The sequence below is a fragment of the Rana temporaria genome, chromosome 3 (genome assembly GCF_905171775.1).
Source record: "Rana temporaria chromosome 3, aRanTem1.1, whole genome shotgun sequence".
In the NCBI taxonomy this organism is placed as follows: Eukaryota; Metazoa; Chordata; class Amphibia; order Anura; family Ranidae; genus Rana; species Rana temporaria.
In genome coordinates this window covers 422184762-422208484 of record NC_053491.1, presented here as the reverse complement: position 1 = coordinate 422208484, position 23723 = coordinate 422184762, and the positions used below count along the sequence as shown (strand labels likewise).

Sequence of the window (23723 nt, the reverse complement as noted above, 5' to 3'; positions counted from 1 at the left end):
GATGTTTTGGGGATGTGTGAGCTACAAAGGCACAGGAAAATTGATGGCAAGATGAATGTAGTATGTTTTTAAAAAATACTGGAGGAATATTTGCATTCATCAGCCAGGAAGCTGCGCATGGGACGTACTTGGACATTCGAACATGACAATGATCCACAAACACAAGGCCAAGTCGACCTGTCATTGGCTACAGCAGAATAAGGTGAAGGTTCTGGAGTGGCCATCTCAGTCTCCTGACCTCAATATCATTGAGCCACTCAGATCTCAAACATGCAGTTCATGCAAGACAGCCCAAGAATTTACAGGACCTGGAGGCTTTTTGCCAAGAGGAATGGGCAGCTTTACCATCTGAGAAGATAAAGCGCCTCATCCACAAATACCACAAAACACTTCAAGCTGTCATTGATGTTAAAAGGGGGCAATACACAGTATTAAGAACTGGGGTGTATAAACTTTTGATCAGGGTCATTTGGTTAGTTTCTGTTGTCATTATGATTTAAAAAGAGTAAACACAGTGGATTGATAATAAATGGCTTCAGCCAAACACGATCATTCATATTCTCTGAAAAATGGACAAAAAATTTAAATTCTTCCAGGTTATGTAAACTTATGAGCACAAATTTCAATTATATATATATATATATATATATATATATATATATATATATATATATATATATATATATATATATATATATATATATATATACACACACATGTTATTTAATATGATATAAGCTCCAACACTCAATGCAGACATTCTTTGGTGACTGTAATGCCTCGTACACACTAGAGGTCGACCGATATGGGTTTTTCTCTGGCCGATACCGATGCCGATATTTAGAATTTGGGGCGGCCGATGGCCGATATATGATGCCGATTTTTGCAGCCGATATTTTAGGCCGATTTTTTATTTTTTGGCAGGTGGCGCTAATTGGCACTGGCAGATTGCACTGGATGGAACCAATTGGCAAAAGCAGATGGCACTGATTGGCAGGTGGCACTGAATGGCACTGGCAGGTGGCACTGGTTGGCACGTGGCACTAAGGTGGCGGTGGCAGTGGCAGGTGGCACTAATTGGCACTGGCAGGTGGCACTAATTGGCACTGGCAGGTGGCACTGGATGGTACTGGCAGGTGGCACTGGTTGGCACGTGGCACTAAGGTGGCGGTGGCACTGGCAGGTGGCACTAATTGGCACTGGCAGGTGGCACTAATTGGCACTGGCAGGTGGCACTGGATGGTACTGGCAGGTGGCACTAATTGGCAATAGTTAGCACTGGCAGATGGCACTGGTTGGCACTGGCAGGTGGCACTAATTGGCAGGTGGCACTGGATGGCCTTGGCAGGTGGCACTAGCAGGTGGCACTGGATGGCACTGGCAGGTGGCACTGGATGGCACTGGCAGGTGGCACTGGATGGCACTGGCAGGTGGCACTGGCAATGCCAGGTGGCACTGGATGGCATTAGCAGGTGGCACTGGATGGTATTGGCAGGTGGCACTGGATGGCGTTGCCACTGGCAGGTGGCACTGGATGGCATTGACAGGTGGCACTGGATGGCATTAACAGATGGCACTAGTTGGCATTGGCAGGTGGCACTAGTTGGCATGGCATTGGCAGGTGGCACTGGATGGCATTGGCAGGTGGCACTGGCTGGTTGGCATTAGCAGATGGCACTGGCAGGTTTCACAGCACATAATGTAGCGGATAATGTGTGAAACTCTCTATACAGTTTCACAACTGCTGCAGAGAGAAAGAGGAGCTCAGATTCATTGCGATGTTGAAGGTGGGCGGGACCCGGGTTGGGCGGGGCTCAGCTGTCCACCAGCCAATGGTATGAGATCATTGGCTGGATAACTGCTGAGTCCCGCCCACCCCGGGTCCCGCCCACCTTCAACATCGCAACGAATCTGAGCTCCTCTTTCTCTCTGCAGCAGTTGTGAAACTGTATGAAGAGAGAGTTTCACACATTCAGCTACATTATGTGCTGTGAAACTGTGAGAGCAGAGAGAGAGAGGAGCTCAGATTCATCGTGATGTTGGAGGTGGGCGGGACCCGGGGTGGGCGGGACCCAGCAGCTATCCAGCCAATGATCTCATCCCATTGGCTGGTGTTGGACAGCTGAGTCCCGCCCACCCCGGGTCCCGCCCACCCCGACATCAGTCCGACAGCTCCATTCTCCTTCACACACACGGCACTGCTCTGCAGACAGTGTGGAGAAGGGAGGGGGAACCCCATGTTCCTCCTTCCTTCTCCACACTCTGCTGATGCAGATCTGCTAAATATCGGCCACATTTGGATAATAATCGGCCGATGCCGATTTCTCCAAAATGACTGAATATCGGCCCGATATATCGGCCGGCCGATATATCGGTCGACCTCTAGTACACACAATTCTTTTTCGACATGTAAAAAACAAAAAGTGGGTATACTGCGCTACTTGAACAAATGTGCGACCAGCTGCTCACACGGCTAATAAAGACAAATCAGCTGAGCAAAACAAAAAGAAAAAATGGTGTGTAGCGCTATGGTCAAATAAACAAACAACAATGAAAATGGTGATTGTACATATAAAATGGAAAACTATGAGCAGAATCCTGTGAGATGATGTGTGAATAACACGAAACGCGTCGGTCGTCTCCACTGCCGCCTCAACATTATAGCATGCGATTTTAAACTCAGGAACATGTGAGTGTACTTGATATATTTTTTTAAATAAATTACGTAGTTGTTACCGGATTACACTATGTGGCCTTTCTCTTCTCTTGCCTCTTCTAACCATCCGGTTCACCGTGGAGTTTGAAAGATCTAAGGTTTTCTGACATATGGATATGTATGTGATGATAACACCAGACTTCTAACAGCCAGCTCGGATGATATTTACCTTTGTACCTTGCTTGGTACTTTAACCCTGTTTGACTTGCATGACATATGTCATTTCGAGTCCACCAGTTCCGGTAAGCCTCCATTCACTATCATTGGTGGCGGTGATCATTCACTTTTGGATTGCTTTTTATTGGAGTTTAATCAAGATTCTCCCCATTTTTTGCACGTGGTGTTTTTTCACATGGACTTTGTTATGTGATTTTACACATTGGACTGTATTAAATTTTTGCATTATGAATTCCCTCACAGGATTCTGCTCATAGTTTTCCATTTTATATGTACAATCACCATTTTCATTGTTGTTTGTTTATTTGACCATAGCGCTACACACCATTTTTTCTTTTTGTTTTTCGACATGTAGAAAAAACGATGTTTTTCCAACTTCATCATTAAAACGATGTTGCCCACACATCGTTTTAAAAAAATGCTCTAGCAAAGCGCGGTCACGTACGACGGCACTCTAAAGGGGTTAAAAAATGCAGCATGTTCGAATTTTTTTATTTTTTTGTCGTTTTTCAGAATCCGAAAAATGATGTGAAGCCCACAAACGATCATTTTAAATTACGTTTTTTTAAAACTACGTTTTTTTTTTTCATGCCGAAATATGATCGTGTGTACGTGGCATTACACTTTAACAGAGTGATGGTCTGACTCGCCACTCACTGGACAGGTAAGTATTAAAGATTGGGGATGAGCCAAACGTTCCCAATTTAGTGCAAAGTTCTCTTGGCTGTGCTGAAGTTCAGAACGTTAATCTGAATCCCACTAAAGTCAATGTAAGCTGAATCTTTAAAATAATTTCTGGGCATTTTCAAGGAAAGGATTGTTAAATAGCATGGGGGCTGGGCACTGCCCTGGTGGACTAATGGCAAAAAATTCAATTAAAAATACCATTTGGCGAGGAACAGCAGTTTTAATAATGCTTAAAATGAAAGATTAAAAATGCACAATTCATTTAAATAACATTCCTGGAGAGTGACACATATCTTCCTGTGAAGTGGCGCGCCTGTATGATGTATACAATGCACTACAGCAAAAGTGACATTTACAGAGAAAAAAATGGCATTTAAATTGACAGTAATTTACATTTCCCTGCCAGCTTGATTTTACTTTGTAAAAAAAAAAATATCCTTTTTACAAAAAAAAACCTTAAGGGTCTGGTATATATTTTAGGGACCTTTACAAAACAACCTGTCTGGCAAATGCAAATTACCAGATTTTTTATTTATTTTTATTTTGTACAAAATTTTACTTTTTGCTATAATGCATCATTTTGCAAGAATGACCCCTGCTAAATTCATGGCATAATGCTTATCTAAGATGAGGGTCTGGTGTGGATTTTAAGGGGGTATCCCTCACAAGAAACAAAAAAGATGACATGGGGTCTCCCCCAAAATCCACACCAGCCCTCCCTCTCCTGACCCCCTGGCAAAGAACTTTGTTCCCAAGGTGAAAGGAAAGTCCTGATGGCTGCACACCAAACTGAGATTCAAATGCCTTTTATTCACATAAAACCATGAGAAGCACTACATGTACAAGCAAGGAAGGAACAGTTTATATGTTTGGCACATGAATTGTGCTTTATCAGAACTGGGCGAGCATCCTGCAGTGAGGAGATCAGTGTTGGAGTCGGCTCACCTGTGAGCAGCATGGACCGTTTGTTTGTTCCCAAGGTGATGAGGACAAAAGCCTCTTCCTCAGAGCCCTTGTCTCGTGTTGTGGGGATTGTTCGTCTTATCGGAGTCTGGAAGCCCCCAGTTACGGCCTTTCCCACTATGTGAATGAGAAAGGGGCACATAGTGCACCTACTCATTCACCAAAAAAGATTAAACCGCATGAGGGGCCTGGTTCACCTCCTTACAGCTATTGGACTATTTCGACCTGGGCTTGCCACACTGGGAATGGCCACTTGGCTGAAATACTAGCAAGCTCACAATGCATTGGTGGTTTACCCGGTTCACCCGTATCTGTGTAGAGCAGCCTCTCTGGGAACTCCTGCCAAACCTGACTAGATCTACAACTCATGATACATTAGTGTGATGGTCAGTGAGAAGAATGTTCCATACACTTGTGGTCATTGGGAAGTATTACCCCCTTACGGATAGATTAAAAAAAGGCATCAGTGGGAACCTTAGTTGGGAAACCCTGGTGTAGAGTAGGGTGACCAGACATCCCCGGTTTTCGAGGACAGTCCCCAGATTGAAAACACTGTCCATGGACCAAGTCTGTCGCCAGTTTTGTCCCCGGATTGGATTTGAACAGGGGCTGGGGCAATTTCAAAGACAGTCGGTGCAGAATTAAAAAAATTACACCCCCCCGCTCCGCCGCACTTACTAGCTTGGGGGGGGGTGTATTTTTTCCATTTTCTGTGCCTTTTTCTGATGATCATGTGCTGGTCGGAGCGGAGGGACTATTTCTTCTGTTTCGGGGCGCATGCCCATTCAGCTCCACTCGCAAGTTCTTCTGCTTGGCTTATCTCTTTGCCTTCCCTGGTGGAGTGACCTTCCTCCGCTCCCCACCCAGTAGTACCCAGGGCCCGGAGCGTAAGACTTGACTGGCTGTGAGGCGGGCAGTGGCGGCGATGGCCAGAGAGTCGCTGATTGCCGCGATTACTAGTAAAAAAAAAATATATGCCCCCGGATTTCATTTGAAAAATCTGGTCACCTTAGTGTAGAGACTTTATGTGCTTAAAGCTTCCACTGGATCTAGATATGTATCTCTCTTTTTTACACCCCAAGACAACAGTGGCATCCTTAATGTTCTACCTGACACCTTAAGGGCCACTGAAAAAAATGCCCTTGTATACCTGCCCCTCACTGTCACCGGACCCCAGAAGGGTATGTAGACCCTTCATTCCATGCACTACATCACACTTCTCAAAGCTTGCTCAACAATCGAATGTTTAAGTAGGGAACCTCTTTTTCTGACGTTTAACTGAAAAATTGGAGTAATACTACAGGGTCCAAATAATGGTAAGGTCTTGCACACATTTTCAAAAACAGCTGCATCTTTTATTTCCAACATTCCTGCTACTTGGCCATCGTGAAGTCTGTTCCATTAGCCATAGGCTACACTCACGGGCATCCTCTGGGTATAAAACTGAATAGGCCCAAGACAGTGGCCCGCTAAGAGGAAGCATGTGACTTGCTTACCACTATCTGGTGGAGCTCTCCATGGTACTCACTATTCCAATGCATTACCACTACAACCAACTCCATCCATTGTCAAAAGTATTGGGATGCCTGCCTTTACATGAACTTTAATGGCATTCCAGTCTTGGTCCGTAGGGTTCAATATTGAGTTGACCCACCCTTGCTTTGTGCACTGGCACACAGTCATGTTGGAATGGGAAAGGGGTCATCCCCAAACTGTTCCCACAAAGCTGGAAGCATGAAATTGTCCAATTTCACAGCGTCTCCCTGCAGGGACGTAGTGCCAAGAGAGGGGGCGAGCACACTGACTAACCCCCAGCCAGAAGGGCCTCGGATGATGGGGGCAAGCTTACTGAGGAGGAACAGGAAGTGAGAAATTCAGACAAACAAAAAAAACATTTAGAAGGGAAATCGAAGGAAAAGGTAAGTGAACCAACAATGCACTAGCTTAAAGGAACCAATTTAGAAAATAAAAAATGAACCTTTACAACCCATTTAACTTATGCAGCCCACTTCCAATTTCTTGTCTGGTTAAAAAAAGCCTAGGCTTATGACATCATGCACAGCTCTATCTCTCACTCTCGTGAGAGTTTTCCAGGAAGGGAGGGGGAATGAGCCATAAGAGGGCCAATGAAAGCTGCAGGGCTGTAGAGCTGTGGGTGTGCCTTTGTGTAAATCCAGGAAGTGAACAGGCAGCAGCTTCAGCTGCCCACAGTTAAAATGGCTGTAGCCAGACTCAGTGAAGGGAGATTTCTGCAGCATATTTGGCAAGTATAGAATAACATTATATATAAAATAATATGCAAAGTGGTTGCAATTTTTTATTACAAATTATGTGCGCAGACTGCAGTTCCTCTTTTAATAAATTCTGTTATTAGCAGTGATTTTTTTTATTTTTTATTATCTGATATGTAATTTATTCTCCGGGATGTCATGTGATTCAGAATATTGCAATAAGTATTATATGCACAATGTATTTGCTGAAATTAATTTCCACTCTTCCTTATTCCTGGGTGTCTTGTGTTCTTGCTGCCAGTAACTGTCTCTTCCTGTTTTTACACTCGTCCTATGACAGCTCAGTGAGAGTTAGCTGTGTTCCCAGGCTCCCTGCACACTCAGATAGGGGCTGGGAACAGATGGGACCCTTTAATAGCCATTTCAAACAATATGGTATTTAAACTGATTGTATGCCAACTGGAAGATTTATTGGACCTTGTATAAAGAACTAGAGGAACATTTGATGTGTTGCTTATAGCAACTGGTTAACTGCTTGCTTTCTTCTTGCACTGGAGAAATGACAGCCAACATTTGATCACTGAAGACACTCTATGGTATTTTTTAAAACATTCGGTTTGTGAATATTATTAGCGGAAAGGTTTATCCTCCCAAAACTGATGATTGAGAGGGCTAAACTATCTACATCTTTCATGGATTCCAGTGGTTTGAACTTTAGTTGAGTTTGAAGCCTGCCACAGGCATGTTAAAAGGGCCCCCTGTCCACTAGATGCCAACCTATGCAGTGGGTATAGAAAAGAATCCCCACCCTTAAAATCAAATTTTGTTGCTTTGCGGCCTGAAATGAAGACACACGGTTTTTGTTTTATCCAACCTTTAACATTTAAGTGAAAGATAAAACGCCAACATGTCAGAAAAAAATAAACATTCAAAAACCGAATCACGAGTTGGAAAAAGGATCACCCCCATACCCCCCCCCCCCCTTTTTGTGTCAGTATTTTGTCTGTTGGGATAGGTCTCTATTAACTTTCCACATCTAGACTTTGCAATATTTGCCCACTTTTCATTGCAGAACAGCTCAAATTCAGTTAATTTTGATGGTGACTGTTTGTGGACTGCAGTCTAAAAGTCTTTCCACAGATTTTCAATGGGGTTTAAGTCTGGGCTCTGACTAGGCCATACAAGGACATTCACCTTTTTCTCTAACCACTGTGTAGTCTTTTTTGCTGTGTGCTTTGGGTCATCGTTATGTTGGAAGGTAAACCTTTATTCTGGTGTCTTCCAGCGCAGCACTGAGACCGATCCTGTGGGCCCCCTGCACTTCCATCTTCGCACGGTCTTCCCACCAGGTCCCTTGCCTTGGCTTGATGGGCCAGGCCGCAAAGACGCCACTCCCGCACACAGGAGTCACATCGCCGCGGCACGGATCTGGGGCGTAAATGTTCACTGTGCAGCTCGGTGAACATGACAGCTGATAGGCAAAAGGATGCATTTATGTCAGAAGAGACCAATAGGGTCTCTTCTGTCATAAATACCCTGCCTGTCCGCCTCTTGATTACACATCAACTTTACTTCCACTTTAATAATAGACTTTACTGGACTTAAAACATGGATAAAGCCTTTGAAATGTATTTGTATCCATCCCCCGACTTGTACCCGTCCACAACTTTATACCAGATTTTTTTTGACAGTGGTTTGCCACCTATAGTTGATTGCTTCAGTTGCACTACCAGGGACTGAAATGCTCCAGGAAAGCTCTTTTCATGCTGAGCTAATCAAAATGACCCTAGCTGATCACAGTTGAAAGTCAGATGGCTTTGTGTGCCATTGAGAAGGTTATTGGCTACACCTGATTGAGTTTACAAGTCATTTTTAGGAAGGGGGATCCTTTTTCCAACTCAGTGATTTCTGTTTTTTTATTTTTTTTTATTCTGTCATGTTGGTGTTGTATCTTTCACTTGGATGTTATAAATTTCACTGAGTAAATACAAATGGACAAAACAAAAACTGTGCCTGTCTTAATTTCAGGTTGCAAAGCAACAAAATTTGATTATTTTAAAGGGGGATGATTCTTTTCAATACCCTCTGATCAGTAAGTGGCACTGAGCATCTTGATTGGTTATTAGAGATTTACATATATGCATCCGGTTTTGGGACATGGTCATCTAGTGCCTAGGGCACTCGGCCCACCTCACCCCAAGGTATGTGCAGAAGGTATTATATATATATATATATATATATATATATATATATATATATATATATATTATATTATATTATATTATATTATATTATTTTTTTTAAATATACATTTTAGAATCAGTTGGATCAACTTTTTTTCATTTCCAGGTCTCTGTGTGAACAGCTCCCCCATTAAGAGGGGTATTACCTTTTCATTCTTTACTCGTCATAAAGAATGCTCCACAGAGGCGTAGAGGAGCCAGAAAGTCCAGTGGGTCTAGTTTTCTGCCAGAAAATAAAAGATCAGGAAAGAAACAACCTATAAAACTGTGGTAGCTAAGGACTACAACGCCACCCAACTTCCAGTACCTGTATATCAGTCAAGTTCTATCTGTAAAATTTGCATGTTGTATTGTTCAATCTACTTTAGAAAAAAACATTCTTGCCATTATTTTATCTGTCCATCGTCCTCATATATGTATTTATTTTCTTCAGGGTGCGTTGTACGTGGTGATAATTGCAGATCCAGATGCCCCAAGCAGAAGCAACCCACAACGCAAGTTTTGGAGACATCTCCTAGTGGTTGATGTACCGGTGAGTCAGAGCAAAAACTAAAATGGGTGCACATTTGCTAGGCATTGTTAATTCCCTTGTTTTCCCAACACACTGTATAGCCGACACATTCTCCTTCTATATCTTTTGATTTTTTTTCTATAGAATATTGAAAACACCCTCCTGTATAGTGTGCATGCATGTAAGCCATACACGGCATGAGCAGGGGGTGTGCGCCTGGGAACACCCTAATCACTACTTTTGAGTCAGTTCTCTTGGTTCCACCCCCCAGTACTGCCCCTTTTAGAGAATACAGAACTGAATATCATTTTGTGATAAAAAAAAATGTAAGGAAAAAGAAAAGCAGTAAAATAGATCCTCCACAGCCAATAGCAATAGACCCATCCCAGCAACAATGAACCCCAACAATAGACCCTGGCGGCAACACCACCAACAAATTTTCCAGCAGCCAACCCAGCATCAATAGACTCTCCAGCAACAATAGACCCCTCCCTCAACAGTAGATCCCTTACAGCAACAGTTGACCACCCAGCAACATAAGTCCAACCAACAATGATAGATCCTCCACCACCAACAATGGATCCCCCCAACAACAATAGACTGTCACACAAAAATTGATGCAGCCAGCAACAATAGACTCCTCCCTTAACAGTAGATCTCTTCCAGCAACAATTGATCCCCCCCAACAAAACCCCCTCTCACGACAGCAACAATAGACCGCTATGCAAAAATAGATCTCCAGGAGCAATAGATCCCCCAGCAGCCAGAATTAATAGGCCCTTCAGCACACCCCAGCATCCTTACCATTCTATACATTCAGTGCTGAGGTGCCAGAAATTGTGTTCCCACTGAAAAAAAGCTCTGCTTTCTGGAATCCATCTGCTCTTAGCTCAAGCATGCATGCAGACGAGTGTGCTTAGCTGAGAAAGTCCCTCCTCCTGGATTACTGGATAGTGCTGGATTACTTAAAAAGTAACCCAGTTGTTATCCCTCCTGAAGACTCCTGGGATGTATGACCTCATTTGCCTAGGCCAGAAACCAGGAAGTAACTTGAAGATATGTAAAAAAGTTTAAAACAAGTAAATATGATGCTACGTACTAATGCTAGCAACATTAGGATAAGGTGACCAGATTGTTTTTTTACTAGTAATGGCGGCAATCAGCGACTCTCTGCCCATCTCCGCCGCTGCCCGCTTCACAGCCTGTCAAGTTTTACACTCCGGCACCCGGCTACTACTATGTGGGGAGCGGAGGAAGATCACTCCGCCAGGGAAGGCAAGGAGACAAGCAGGCAGGCAGCTGGCCGGGCCTTGAGCCAAGGCAGAACATGCGAGTGGAGCTGAATGGACATGCACCAGAAACTGAAGAAATATTCCCTCCGCTGCGACCAGCACATCATCAGGGGCACATATAATTGAAATAATACACCCCCCCCCTAAGCTAGTAGGATCGAGGGGGGGGGGGGTTTAATTCTGCACTGACTGTCTTTGAAATTGCCCCAGCTCAAATCCAATCCAGGGACAAAACCGGGGACAGACTTGGTCCGGGGACAGTGTCCTCAATCCAGGGACTGTCTCTGGAAACCGGGGATGTCTGGTCAGCCTACATTGGAATTAAAAATAATCGGGGTTGATTGGGACTCCCAATCAACATTGATTATTTTTAATCTTAATGTTGCTAACATTGGTACATAGATGGGAAAGTAGATCATATTTACTTGTGTTAAACCTTTTTACATTTCTTCAGTTACTTCCTGGTTTCTTGCCTAGTAAAGTAAATTTAAAGCGGGAGTTCACCCGAAAAACAATTTTTAACATTAGATTGAGGCTCATTTTGTCAAGGGGAATCGGGTGTTTTTTTTAAATCGAAGCTGTACTTACCGTTTTAGAGATGCATCTTCTCCGCCGCTTCCGGGTATGGTCTTCAGGACTGGGCGTTCCTATTTTGATTGACAGGCTTCCGACAGGCTTCCGACGGTCGCATACATCGCGTCACGAGTAGCCGAAATAAGTCGAACGTCGGTGCGGCTCTATAAGGCCGCACCGACGTGTCAATCAAGCCTGTCAATCAAATAGGAACGCCCAGTCCCGCGGCGGAGAAGATCTATCTCTAAAACGGTAAGTACAGCTTCGATTTAAAAAAAAACACCCGATTCCCCTTCACAAAACGAGCCTCAATCTAATGTTAAAAATTGCGTTTTTGGATGAACCTCCACTTTAAGGAAAGGGGCCACTAGGGGGTGTATTATTGTAATGTTCAGTCCGTCCTGCAAATAGCAGATTGGAAGGGGATAGAGGTGCCAGTGGTCTCTATAAAGAGGTCCTCAATAGCTGCATCTGTAGTAGGAGGACGGGCACCATTTACACCTGGAGAGGCGCTGGCCGGAGGATCTGTAATTGCATCGGGGATTTTTGCTGAAGGTGAACTTGCATGTTAAAGCGTAGCTTGTAAGACCCAGAACTTTCCTATGTGTGCCCCTGGATTATCAAGCCAGCCTCTAAATATAGCTTCTATTATCGCAGCATGCATGTCTACAGTAACAGCTGAAACGCAATTATTTCAGACACAAAGAACTCTGAAATATTAAAGACAATAACCATATAATTTGTTTTGTAGCAGATACAGTATGTGAAAGATTTAAAAGGGGGGGATGGGGAGCAGAGAAAATGAGATTTCTTTACCTATTTACATACGTTTTCTTTACTACCGACTGCTAATTATAATGGCTTCTCATTCAGCTGACCCGCTAACTACCAGTTGTTTGTTCCAGTATAATCGGCAGTGCAGCCGCTCCTCCCGCTCAGGTTAATGAGCTATTATACAGCTAGACTGTAAGGCGACACAAGGAAAAATAGAAATTCAGGCTTGTTTAATTCTAGATATAGGGGGTGTTCTCAGATAAAAAGGAGAGATCGGGGACCAGTGCAATTTCCTTCATCATATAAAGACATTGGCAGAGCTTCAGTATATCTGACTTATAGAGCGCCAATTCCAATCCAAAGATACAGGTGCAATTTCGCATTGACCTGCCATTCTGAACCGCAGAGGCTTTTAGGCTGGCCATACATTTTCAATGTTCTTATACAATATTCCTTTAGATTTACCAAAGCCATATAATATGAAGACAAAACTAAACGGCTTTCAGTTGTATCCAGTTAGGCAGACCCTTGCGCTACGTAGTTTAACCACTTCCGGACCACCCGCCGTCGTTATACATCGGTACTTTCAGGTTAAATTCTATTGTTATGACAGCAGATAGCTGTCAGAACCACGGTATTTCCTGAAACAGCGGACGGTCGGCTTTAAGATACAAGTGGTCTCCGCGGCGGATTCGCCACAAGATCACTTTTATCAGGGGAGGGAGTGGTGCCCCCTCCTCCCACTACATTCCAGTAATCTCCACTGCTTACCGGAGCCGTCGGTAGCGGCAAAGATAATCCGATCCTTTACCTCAGAGACACCAAGTCGAGTGAGGGAATGATGGCCCACACTCGACTCAATGCTGTTGAATGACGGAAGCGACTTCAACCGCCACTTCCGCCCAAAGGCCTTAAAGGGGTTGTAAAGGAAGAAAAAAAAATTCATAATAAACATCCTTTACCTGCAGACATTCCTCTTTTCACTTCCTCATTGTTCGTTTTTGCTCAGAAGTTTCTCTTATTTCTTCTCTGTTCTGTTCACTTCCTGCTTGTCTGATTTTACTGACCACCGTGAAGGGAGGCTTTACTGCGATGGTCAGTAACGTGCTCACCCCCTCCTGGGAACTACATCTGTGTGGCAGGACGCTCTCTACGTGTTAGAGACTTCAAGGAGGTGTGACTTACTGGGCGTGCCGCAATTCATACTGGGAAATGTAGTCCTCACATGAACGAGCGCCGCAAACCAGGAAGTGAATGAGAGAACAGAAACTAGAATGGTGATATAGATGAAGGAATTTAATCGGTATTTACTCGTTTTTTTAACAGAATCATTACACTATTCTGTCTGTCTACCTTGCAGACATTAATTTTAGGCAAACATTTTTTTTCCTTTAGTGACCCTTTAAGGGGACATTCTTCCTTCTTTTTTTTTTTTTTTTATTGAAAAAAAAAAAAAAGACTTTTATTTTTTGTTTTTTGTTTTATTTTTTTATTTTTATTGCATTTAAGTGTAAATGTGAGATCTGAGGTCTTTTTGACACCAGATCTCACATTAAAGAGGTCCTGTCATGCTTTTTTTCTATTATGAGGGATGTTTACATTCCTTGAGATTTGAGTAAAAGTGATCCAAATGTTTTTTTTAAAGGGACAGTGTAAAAAAATAAAAAGTAATAAATAATAAGAATTTATTTTTTTAAAGCGCCCCGTCCCACCGTGCTCGTGTGCAGAAGCGAAAGTAGCGCCTGCATATATAAACGGTGTTCAAACCACACATGTGAGGTATCGCCTCGATCGTTGGAGTGAGCGCAATAATTCTAGAAAAAGCCCTACTCTGAAACTCAAAACTGATAACCTGTAGACATATTTTTTAAACCTTGCCTATGGAGATTTTTAAGTGTCAAAATTTGTCGCCCATTCCACGAGCGGGTACAATTTTGAAGCGTGACATGTTGGGTATGAATTTACTCGGCGTAACATTATCTTTCACAAATTTGTGAAAAAAGTGTCTTGTGTGATTGGCTCACCAATTTTCCCAGAAGTCTGTCTAAGATAGATTTCAGGCATTCCATGTAACAAAAATTTAATTTTTAGTGAGATACTCCCAATAGGGACACATCTAAAGGGATGGGAACCAAGCAGATTTCCCCATTAGTGCCCTGCAGCTGCACAGCTGATAGATAATTATGAAACCACTCCCATTAGACGCACAGAGGAACAAACAGGGATTTCTTCAGAATAACAAAAGGTAGGAATCTGAAACAAAGGTTGTTATCCTTGTAATGTACATAGATCACCCAGAGGGGAATGTTTTTTTTTTTTCTCAACAAAGTGGAGTTAGGCTTTAAAGTTGTCTATTTGATTCTGAAATTTGAAAATTGTACACAATGAGGGGGTATTTATAAAGTATGGACTGATCATTCAACAATACATCATCGGTTTTTATTGCCAAATGCCCACAGTATTTAGCGCTACATGAGACATCATTCCCTGCCATTTCCCCAACATCTGGGTTTCCTTTCTTCAATGGGAGATCCATTTCTCAATAACATTTGCCATAATTCTAATCAGGTCAATATTACATGATCTGACATGTATAAACAGACTGGGCTTTCAATGCGATGTAAATTAAGACGTTATCTTAAAATAGTCATTTACAAACGGTAGCATCCCTGGAAATGCGTAAGCAGGTGAATTTAAGGTGAAGTTAGAAAGAATATTAGCTGGATTCATGGAGATTTACGCCGGCGTATCAGTAGATACGCCGACGTAACTCGGAATCTGCGCCGTCCTAAATTTAAGCGTATTCTGGAAACCAGATACGCTTAAATTAGGCTAAGATACGAGCGGCGTAAGTCTCCTACGCCGTCGTATCTTAGGGTGCAATATTTAGGCTGGCCGCTAGGTGGCGCTTCCGTTGAGTTCGGTGTAGAATATGTAAATGCCTAGATACGCCGATTCACGAACGTACGTGCGCCCGTCGCAGTAAAGATATGCCGTTTCCGTAAGAGTTACGCCGCGTAAAGTTAAAGCTGCCCCCTAGGTGGCCTAGTCAATGTTAAGTATGGCCGTCGTTCCCGCGTCGAAATTTGAAATTTTTACGTCGTTTGCGTAAGTCGTCCGTGAATGGGGCTGGACGTCATTTACGTTCACGTCAAAACCAATACGTCCTTGCGGCGTACTTTGGAGCAATGCACACTGGGATATGTACACGGACGGCGCATGCGGCGTTCGTAAAAAACGTCAATCACGTCGGGTCACGAGTAATTTACATAAAACACGCCCCCCATCCTCATTTGAATTAGGCGCGCTTACGCCGGCCCCATTTACGCTACGCCGCCGTAAGTTAGGAGGCAAGTGCTTTGTGAATACAGTACTTGCCTCACTTACTTACGGCGGCGTAGCGTGAATAGGATACGATACGCCGCCGGAAATTTGTGTCAGGTTGGGTGCTATAAATAGATTGTCAGAGAGCTGGTCTATTCACAGCACAGCTTTGCATTGTTTCTTCCTTTTTTTCTGCTTATGTGGAGAGGGGGTGTGTGCCTTTCCTCCAATCAGCTGTCTCATAGTGTATGGCAAGAATCCACACTCACAGGTGAATCGGGAAGAGAAAATTCGAACAGAACGTGCACTTTTTAAACCGTACTTAAAGCTGTAGATCGCAGATGTACATGTAAAACTTATGTAGGGAGATTTGTTTCATCTCTGTGTATCATTTGAGGCTGTTCACTTCACTTGGTATATGTGAGGGTTTATCAAAGAAAGATGTAAGGCGTGTGAGGGTTTATCAAAGAAAGGTGTACTGCGTATGAGGGTTTACATCCACTCTAAAGTAGTTCTACAGCCTAAGACCCCTTTCACACTGAGGAGTTTTTCAGGCGGTACAGCGCTAAAAATAGCGCTGCTATACCGCCTGAAAAACTCCTGCCCAGCTACCTCAATGTGAAAGCCAGAGGGCTTTCACACTGAGGCGATGCGCATCTTTGGAGCGGTGAGAGGAGCGGCATGTATACCGCTCCTTCACCGCTCCTTCCCATTGAAAACAGTGGGAAACCGCGGCAATACCACCCGCAATGCGCCTCTATAGAGGCGCATTGCGGGCGGTATTAACCCTTTATCGGCCGATTCCCGCGGCAATCCCGGCAGTATAGCGCCGCTATTTTTAGCGGCGTTATACCGCCACCGCGGCTCCCGCCCCAGTCTGAAAGGGGCCTTAAGGTTTTTCACCTTTAATACTTTCTATGCATTAAAGTAAAAAAACTTCTGTGCCCCTATGAAAAACAGCTTTCCGTAGGGGCATCTGATGAAGAAGATGGGCCTGGAGTGCCGGCAGAGAACCCCAGAAGAAGAGGATCAAGGCTGCTCTGTGCAAAATAATTGCACAAAGCAGGTAAGTACAGGCATGTTTGTAATTTTACTATTAAAAAAAAAAGCTTTACATCCACTTTAATTAAACAAACTAAAGTTAGTAGCTAATTGGCTACCATGCAAAGCTTCACCAGATTTTGCACTCTCCCAATTTTAGTAAATTAACCCCTTAGTTACACAACTAGGGTGCATAAGTCCTTGTGTCTGCTCATTTCCTATGCAACTGATTGTCTGGATCAATAAAAAAACTGCTTTGGAATATGTCGGTGTTCTGTTATGTATTTTTCATGTATCGGTGATTGCAAGCTTTGTGAAATCCTGAGTGTGGAGAACAAGAGCAGGTGTGTTTGACTTCCCTTTAACCTATTCAAGCTGCTTTTGCATTCCCATTGACCCAGTGGCCATGCCAAGCTATTCTGATATCATGAGATCACTAGCAGAACCTGGATTTATCATCTGAAAACATGTTTGTTGGAAGTTCTGAAGCAGACAGATGCCAGACCAGATGCTAGTAATGGGGGATCTGCTTGGCCTCAGAAAACATGCTTCCTCTTACAGCCATTTTGTTCCAGGATAAAACTAAATACCATCCAGGAACAGAAGTTGCATACTTAATGACAGTCACATGGTGGAGACTGCAGATTGCTGGGATAGAACATACTTCAGGCTTGGCTGCGTCTTGTTTTGTGAAAGTGATCGCTGCTGAATTCTATCCAGGAGTTTTATCTCCAGTGTCAGAGGCCAATGTCTGTGCTTATGTCGCTCCACATTACAGAGCTGTGATGGTGGGCTTGGAGAGCAGATATTCCAGAAATATTATGTCCCATATGCAGGAGCAAATCTCTCATCGCTAACCTGACTCATCCCAAAAGCCGAAGTCTCACTGCAGTTACCAAGGGAACCATCAGGATAAGTGATGTGGAGAGTGGGGAGTGCGCAAGGGTAATGGAGGGTTTAAAGAGACAGCCGAGGAAAACGGCTTTAGTACTACAGTCATGCAAATGTGCAAACCTTTCCTGCGCTTCTACTATGGGCCAAAATCTGACTTGCAGTGCAGGGTGTTACAGGAGACTGGAGGAATTGCAATAAAGAGCAGAAGAAGTTCTTTGACTGTCAGAAGTCCCTGCAAGTTAGTAAGTCAGATTCACTGCTGCAGGAAACTCTTGGCGGGACTATGGTGGCGGAATCACCGGTGCAGAAGAACCCTTTGGCCCCTGGGCTTGTAGCCCAATACATGGGGCTCTGGCATTTAGCTGTAGGCAGAGGTGCACAATCTATCCCCACCGTTGGCAGCCTGTCAAACTCTGAGGCCTTGTACACACGACCGAACATGTCTGCTGAAACTGGTCCGCAGACCAGTTTCAGCGGACAGATCCGACCGTGTGTACAGCCTAGCAGACAGGTTTCCAGCAGACAAAAGTTTTAAAGCATGCTTTAAAACTTGTCTGCTGGAAACTCGTCCGTCGGTTAGTACACCTAACCAGCGGACAGAAATCTCCCGCATGCGTCGAATGGATTCGACGCATGCATGGAAGTATTTTACTTCCTGGTTTGGTGACGTGGCGGCGTCAACGTCACCGCGCTGTCTGTCCGCTGGGATTTCGGTTTGATGGTGTGTACAGCCATCAGACCAAAATCTCCCAGCGGACATGTCCGATGAAAACGGTCCGCGGACTGTTTTCATCGGACATGTTCTATCGTGTGTACGAGGCCTGAGGCTCCATGAACACTGGGCTTAAAAAACGTCTGTTCTCTCTGGAGTAAAAAACGTTCATATAGAGCATTTTTTGTACAAAGTTTAGACAAGTTTAGGAGAGTTTTAAATTTTTTCTGCCAGTGAGCTCCAATCAGAATGAGAAGGTTTTTTTTTTTTCTGTCTCTTAACGTTGATCTCAAAATATGCCTGTAAACGTCATAATGTATGTAGCACTACCCCCGAAGGAGCTGCTGGTTTGATTTTGGGTGACATGTTACATCTATTTTCTCCGCCGTCTAGGGTACTGGATGAGAGCTGTAAGGAAGTCAATGTCCACACTGTAGGTGTCTCTTTCTGTGCTTTATTACCCAACGGGGTAAAAATTGTAAAAGTAGTAGTAGGTGAGATGATAGAAGAAGTGGTAGATAATGGATTCAGGCCTATAACAGGGTTTCGGAAGCAGTCCTGCTACCAACGACAACTTGCGTCGCCACTCTAGCCAGAGCGGGCATAGTGCATCTGGATAGGCCGCTCTCACCGGACTAGCAGCCAGAGTGTCACTCGGAACTTTAGCAAAGTCTCTGCCACAGACCTTCCCAAAAGGTGGAGATATTCTCAGTCCAAATTCCTTCTCAGCACTGGATTAAGCACTTGGATCTCCCTTGAACAGCGTTTAGTAATCTCGGTACTAATAGGCGACCATCGTCCAGCCTCTCAGAAATGAAGTGTCCTTCGATGAAGCAGTAGGCCTCTCTTGAGATACCAGCCTCGTGCTCGGTATTTCCCAGACAGGTTCTTCATCGGTCGGCTTCCTCCCTCGGGACGGACAGCACAGGACAACTCTGCAGCCGCAGACTCAGTCTACACACTGAGCCTGCCAGGTAGATTCTTTGCTCCGGACCAACGTGGTCCCGGAGCCAGGAACACTGAAGCATACACCCGGCCATGAGTGCCACACACAGGGTGGTGGAACGACTGCCCAGGCGACTGGCGGCGAAGACGACCCCGAACTACCGGAGTCCGCCCCCTAAATACCCCTCCCCAGCATGCACAGCGAGGCGATCAACCCTCCTGAATGGCTACCGTGGAGAAATATCCACACTACCCTGACTCTACCGCTGCCACCTGTCGGTCTGGGGTGGGATCAACTCCCCAGGCAACGACAGTGTACACACACAGTACAGCCAAAGCTGGAACAGAAGCCCTGAATTTAGCAGAATAAACACGGTCAGAGGCAACCAATTCTCTGACCACCCTCTAAATTTACAAGAGCACCGGCCACGAAAGTAGCCAGGCACTACATGTACATGGACACATAGGATGACATTGAGTTGCTTCTACAGTCAGAACATAAAACTCTTGTAGAAGCAACCTTTTTTTATGCCAGGGTGCATGGAGCCTGAGGCTGGCAACTACTGAGGCTGAACTGTATATCAAGTATTACAAACTTTTTTGGGCAGCATGCACCCAGGAACAAATGCCCGGTGCATCATCTGGCTGCAGCAGCTGTCAGCCACTCATAGAGTTTGATAGGCTGCCAGCAATGAGGCTGGACGGGGCACCTGTGCCCTCTGCCCACAGTTAATAACTGACAGATACTGGATCTTTTGTTGTGTCTGATGAAAAATTGGCCTTTTTATGGAAGCCCGAGTTGGGTCACAGGACTTTGTTCCCTTCCCTGTGGTGGACAAACTCCAAATGTGTTGTGACAGCTTGTGCTCTTTCCTCAAACATTTCTATTGTCTCCTCTGTCCTCTCCCCTCTCTCTCTGTATTCTGCTTTCCCCTTTCTCTGTCTCCCACGCCTGGTCTTCCTCCTGTTTCTCCTCCATGAGTGGGAGATCCCTTCTCACACGTGGCCCAGGAGTGGGTGCTGATGAGAGCTTCCCCAAGAACCAGCTCGTCATTATTACACTCTGCCCATTACAGCTTGCACTGTCATAACCCTGCCATGCTATATTGCTCAGCCAGTATATAGTAATAAGCCATTTACATGGAATTACTATTACACCATCCCAATCTTTTATCAATACTTTACAGCTGTGACTTTATCAATATGCTAGTGCATAACTTGCCTTTTACAAATCGGTGTTCATACTGCAACAGGATTTCTCTGTTTTGCTCTGCCACTTCAAGAGATTCAAAAAAGACACATGTTCAAAGTGTGCATGAAATTGGACAGACAATTGTAGAGTAGGCATTGCCCTTGTGAAAAACAAGCCCTGCACCCTTTTATTATGCATATTGCATACCATGTCTACCTTTGCCCTATTACTGTATTACATGTTTTCTTTAAAGTGTTTTTTTTATTTTTTTGTTAAAATGACAAGCATGTTATACATGCCTGCTTTGTGTAATGGTTTTTCACAGAGCAGCCCTAATCCTCCTCTTCTGAGGTCCCTCTTTGGCTCTTTTGGATCCATAGGACACACGCCATCACTGGCTTTGATTATCCCTCCTGCCAATGGCCCCTACTGCTGTATCTGAGCCAATAAAGAGCAAGAGAGCTTCATTCTCAAACACATCGCTGGGTCATGATCAGGCTCTGGCAGGGCCGCCATCAGGGGGGTACAGGCAGTACACCTGTAAGGGGTTCGGAGGTTCCCAGGGGACCGGAGGCCCACAGGGCCCCATATGGCAACCCCCCTTTTTTTTATTTTCTTTTATAAAATATATATATATATATATATATATATATATATATATATATATATATATATATATATATATATATATTTATATATATTTATATATATATATATATATATATATATATATATATATATTTTTTTTTTTTATTAAAGGGACCAATTTTTTTTTTTTTTAGAGCTCCAGGGGCCCCATAATATCTGATGGCGGCCCTGGGCTCTGGTATGTATTTGGGGGGCTGCAGGGGGAACTGCATGCAGAAGGTTTTTTACTTTGCTGCATAGAATGCATTAGGGTAAAAAAAACTTCTGCCTTTACAACCACTTTAAAGCTGAACTTTATGCAAACTGATGAATACAATGCATCAAATGTAAAGCTTATTATGACTGAGTCTTGAAGCGGACAAAAGACAGTAAGACTGCGTTGGTCTCCAAACTGTGGCCTTGGGGCCAGATGTGGCCCTTTGATTGCCTTTTATCTGGCCCTTGAGGCTTTATTCCTGCCACTGACACTAACAATGGAGCATAATTCCTGCCAATGACACCAACAATTGGGCACTATTCCTTCCGTTGACACAAACTATTTCTCCCCCTTATACCAAAGGTTGTGCATTGTTAACTCCCACTGGGTACAGTCCGGCACCCTAAAGTCTAAGGGACAGTAAATTGGCCCTTTCTAGAGAAAGAGACCCCTGTTTTAGATTATGAGACCTCTTCATTTAAATCATGCGTTAAATTAAACGCGTGCTCCAAATGTAACGTGCCAAACCAAATGAACGGAAAAAAAAAGTTCTCTAATAAGAGTACTGGGCCAGGAGATCTTGTAGTGAATGCAGAACTGAAGACTATGCAGGAGCAGGCAGGCTGGCAGATGCATGATCTGAGGTGCATGGTCATGCGGACGGGAGTTTGCAATACACGAATAGCAGAGGTACAGGATTGGGAAGTAGGATGCAGTCAGAGCCAGGCCAAGGTTATCGGGTAATCGGAGAAGGTACTGGCACAGCAGGCAGTAGACGAGGTCAGGTCACAAGCTGGAGTCAGCAACAAAGTTTCACGCGCAAGTCGGGTCAGAACACAGCTGTAAATACAGGATTGAGTAACAGGAAGAAGGAGCTGACAATGACCCTGCAATAATTGAGACTTGTGGTGCTTTAATTTAATTAGACCATTGGGTGCCAAAGTCCATCCAAATACTCATTATCACGTCCCGCTCTCCTCCCCCATGGGGAAGGAGAAAGACATTCCTTTTCCCCCCTCTTTCCTTCCTTCCCCCTCTGACTTTTTCTCCCCCTCTTTTTTTATTACTTTCTCTCTCTCCCTCTCCATCTCTCGCCACTCACTGTCCATCCAAGTGTGCATGGTCACATTTATAAGCACATCTCCCCTTTTGAAAAAGAAAGGCTCCTGCGCTATCAGTAACTAAAGCTAGGGGGCACTGCTGCAGGCACCTGGTAGTCTGTCCTCAGCAGAAAAATTAAGATATGAAAAGGTAATGGTGACTGCGCTGTGTAACTAAACAAACATATAAGGTGATACAAAACCCACTGAATAAGTGGATTGACCACTAGGGGCAAAAACCTCCTAATATGGTGAGGTGAAATATAGATATTTTATGCCAATAAAACAGCATGAACTAATAATGCAGAATGAATCAGTACTCAAACAAGCATATATGCTGAACACGTGAATAAAAATAAATCCAAGTGAAATCACATAAAAGTGAAAAACAAACACACGTGTATATTGTAACAATGATCCAAAGAAAAGCCAAGCTCCAGTGTTGGGGAAAAACTTCAGTGCAAAGACCTCTTGTGGTTCCTAAATGCTCACCTCATGGCTATAGCACGGACAGCTAGAAACACCACAGGTGTGTACTTAAATGATGCAGCAAACTTGTATGTAGTTGGAGGACTCCACATCAGGTTGATATATAAAGGAAAGGGATAATGGCGTAATACTGTGAGGGTACTTGGAAGTAATAAATCACATAGACATGCACTCACATAGAGGCCATGAATAGCGGGCCTATCTCCAACGAACGCGGAGTTCGCAAGTGATCCTGTGTGTGTTCCTAAGTGTCTCTCTTCCACTTCCTGGTTTCCAGGTAATGTCAGGTATGTCACTCAGAGGATGTAGGTGAAAAGAGAGAGGGGGAAGCACATAGTATAGTTCTGCAGTAAAAAGTATTTAATGAAAACGTAAAGTAAAAAACTCACATTTAAAATTATGGTACAGACTCAAAACACATACGAGCGGCGAGCTCGTCTCCCTGCCGTCAGAGCGTGTTCGATCTAGTGCTCCTGGTCCCTACGCGTGTCGTCAAGAGATCTTCAGGGGATCCTCTTTTATTTTTTATTTGTTTTCAAATTTTCTCTCCATCTCTGAATTGTTTCATCCTTCTCTGGTCCTCTTCTTCCTTTCTTTTCTGTTCTTTCTTCTCCTTTGCCTTTCCCTGTTTAGCCTCCTCTCTCTCTTAGGTTCTTCTTCCAACTGCTTCTTTTCTCTCAATTTTTCGGATATTCTCACCTCATCAAATCTCCTGTAGCTGATGGTGTTCATTTTAACCTATAAATGAAAAGAAGGTTAGTGAACGTTCAGATTTAAAAGCTTATTTATTTAGTATTTGGATTTTGCTTTGTATGGTTAGTTTCATATGTGTGAAGTTTCTGTAAAATGTTTAACTTTCTTTAAGCCCATATGCTGTCTCACTTTGTTTGACATGGACCCTCACTGTATACAGTTTTCTTAACGTGTATGTAAAGCCAAAATAATTTAGATAGTATAGGGAAGGGTTAAAACTCTATAAAATATTTTTTTTTTTTGTGTCAAGAAATTTGAGGAA

General features: G+C 43.8%; 1 protein-coding gene across 2 annotated transcripts in view; it reads left to right on the top strand.

The window, feature by feature from the left end:
- PEBP4 (phosphatidylethanolamine binding protein 4) overlaps nt 1–23723 on the top strand; it is a 95869-nt gene that overhangs the window by 52317 nt on the left and 19829 nt on the right. For both annotated transcript variants that reach the window (XM_040346170.1, XM_040346171.1), the window contains exon 4: nt 9451–9549. In XM_040346170.1, coding sequence (XP_040202104.1) covers nt 9451–9549 — 99 coding nt within the window. The remainder of the gene's footprint in view (nt 1–9450; nt 9550–23723) is intronic.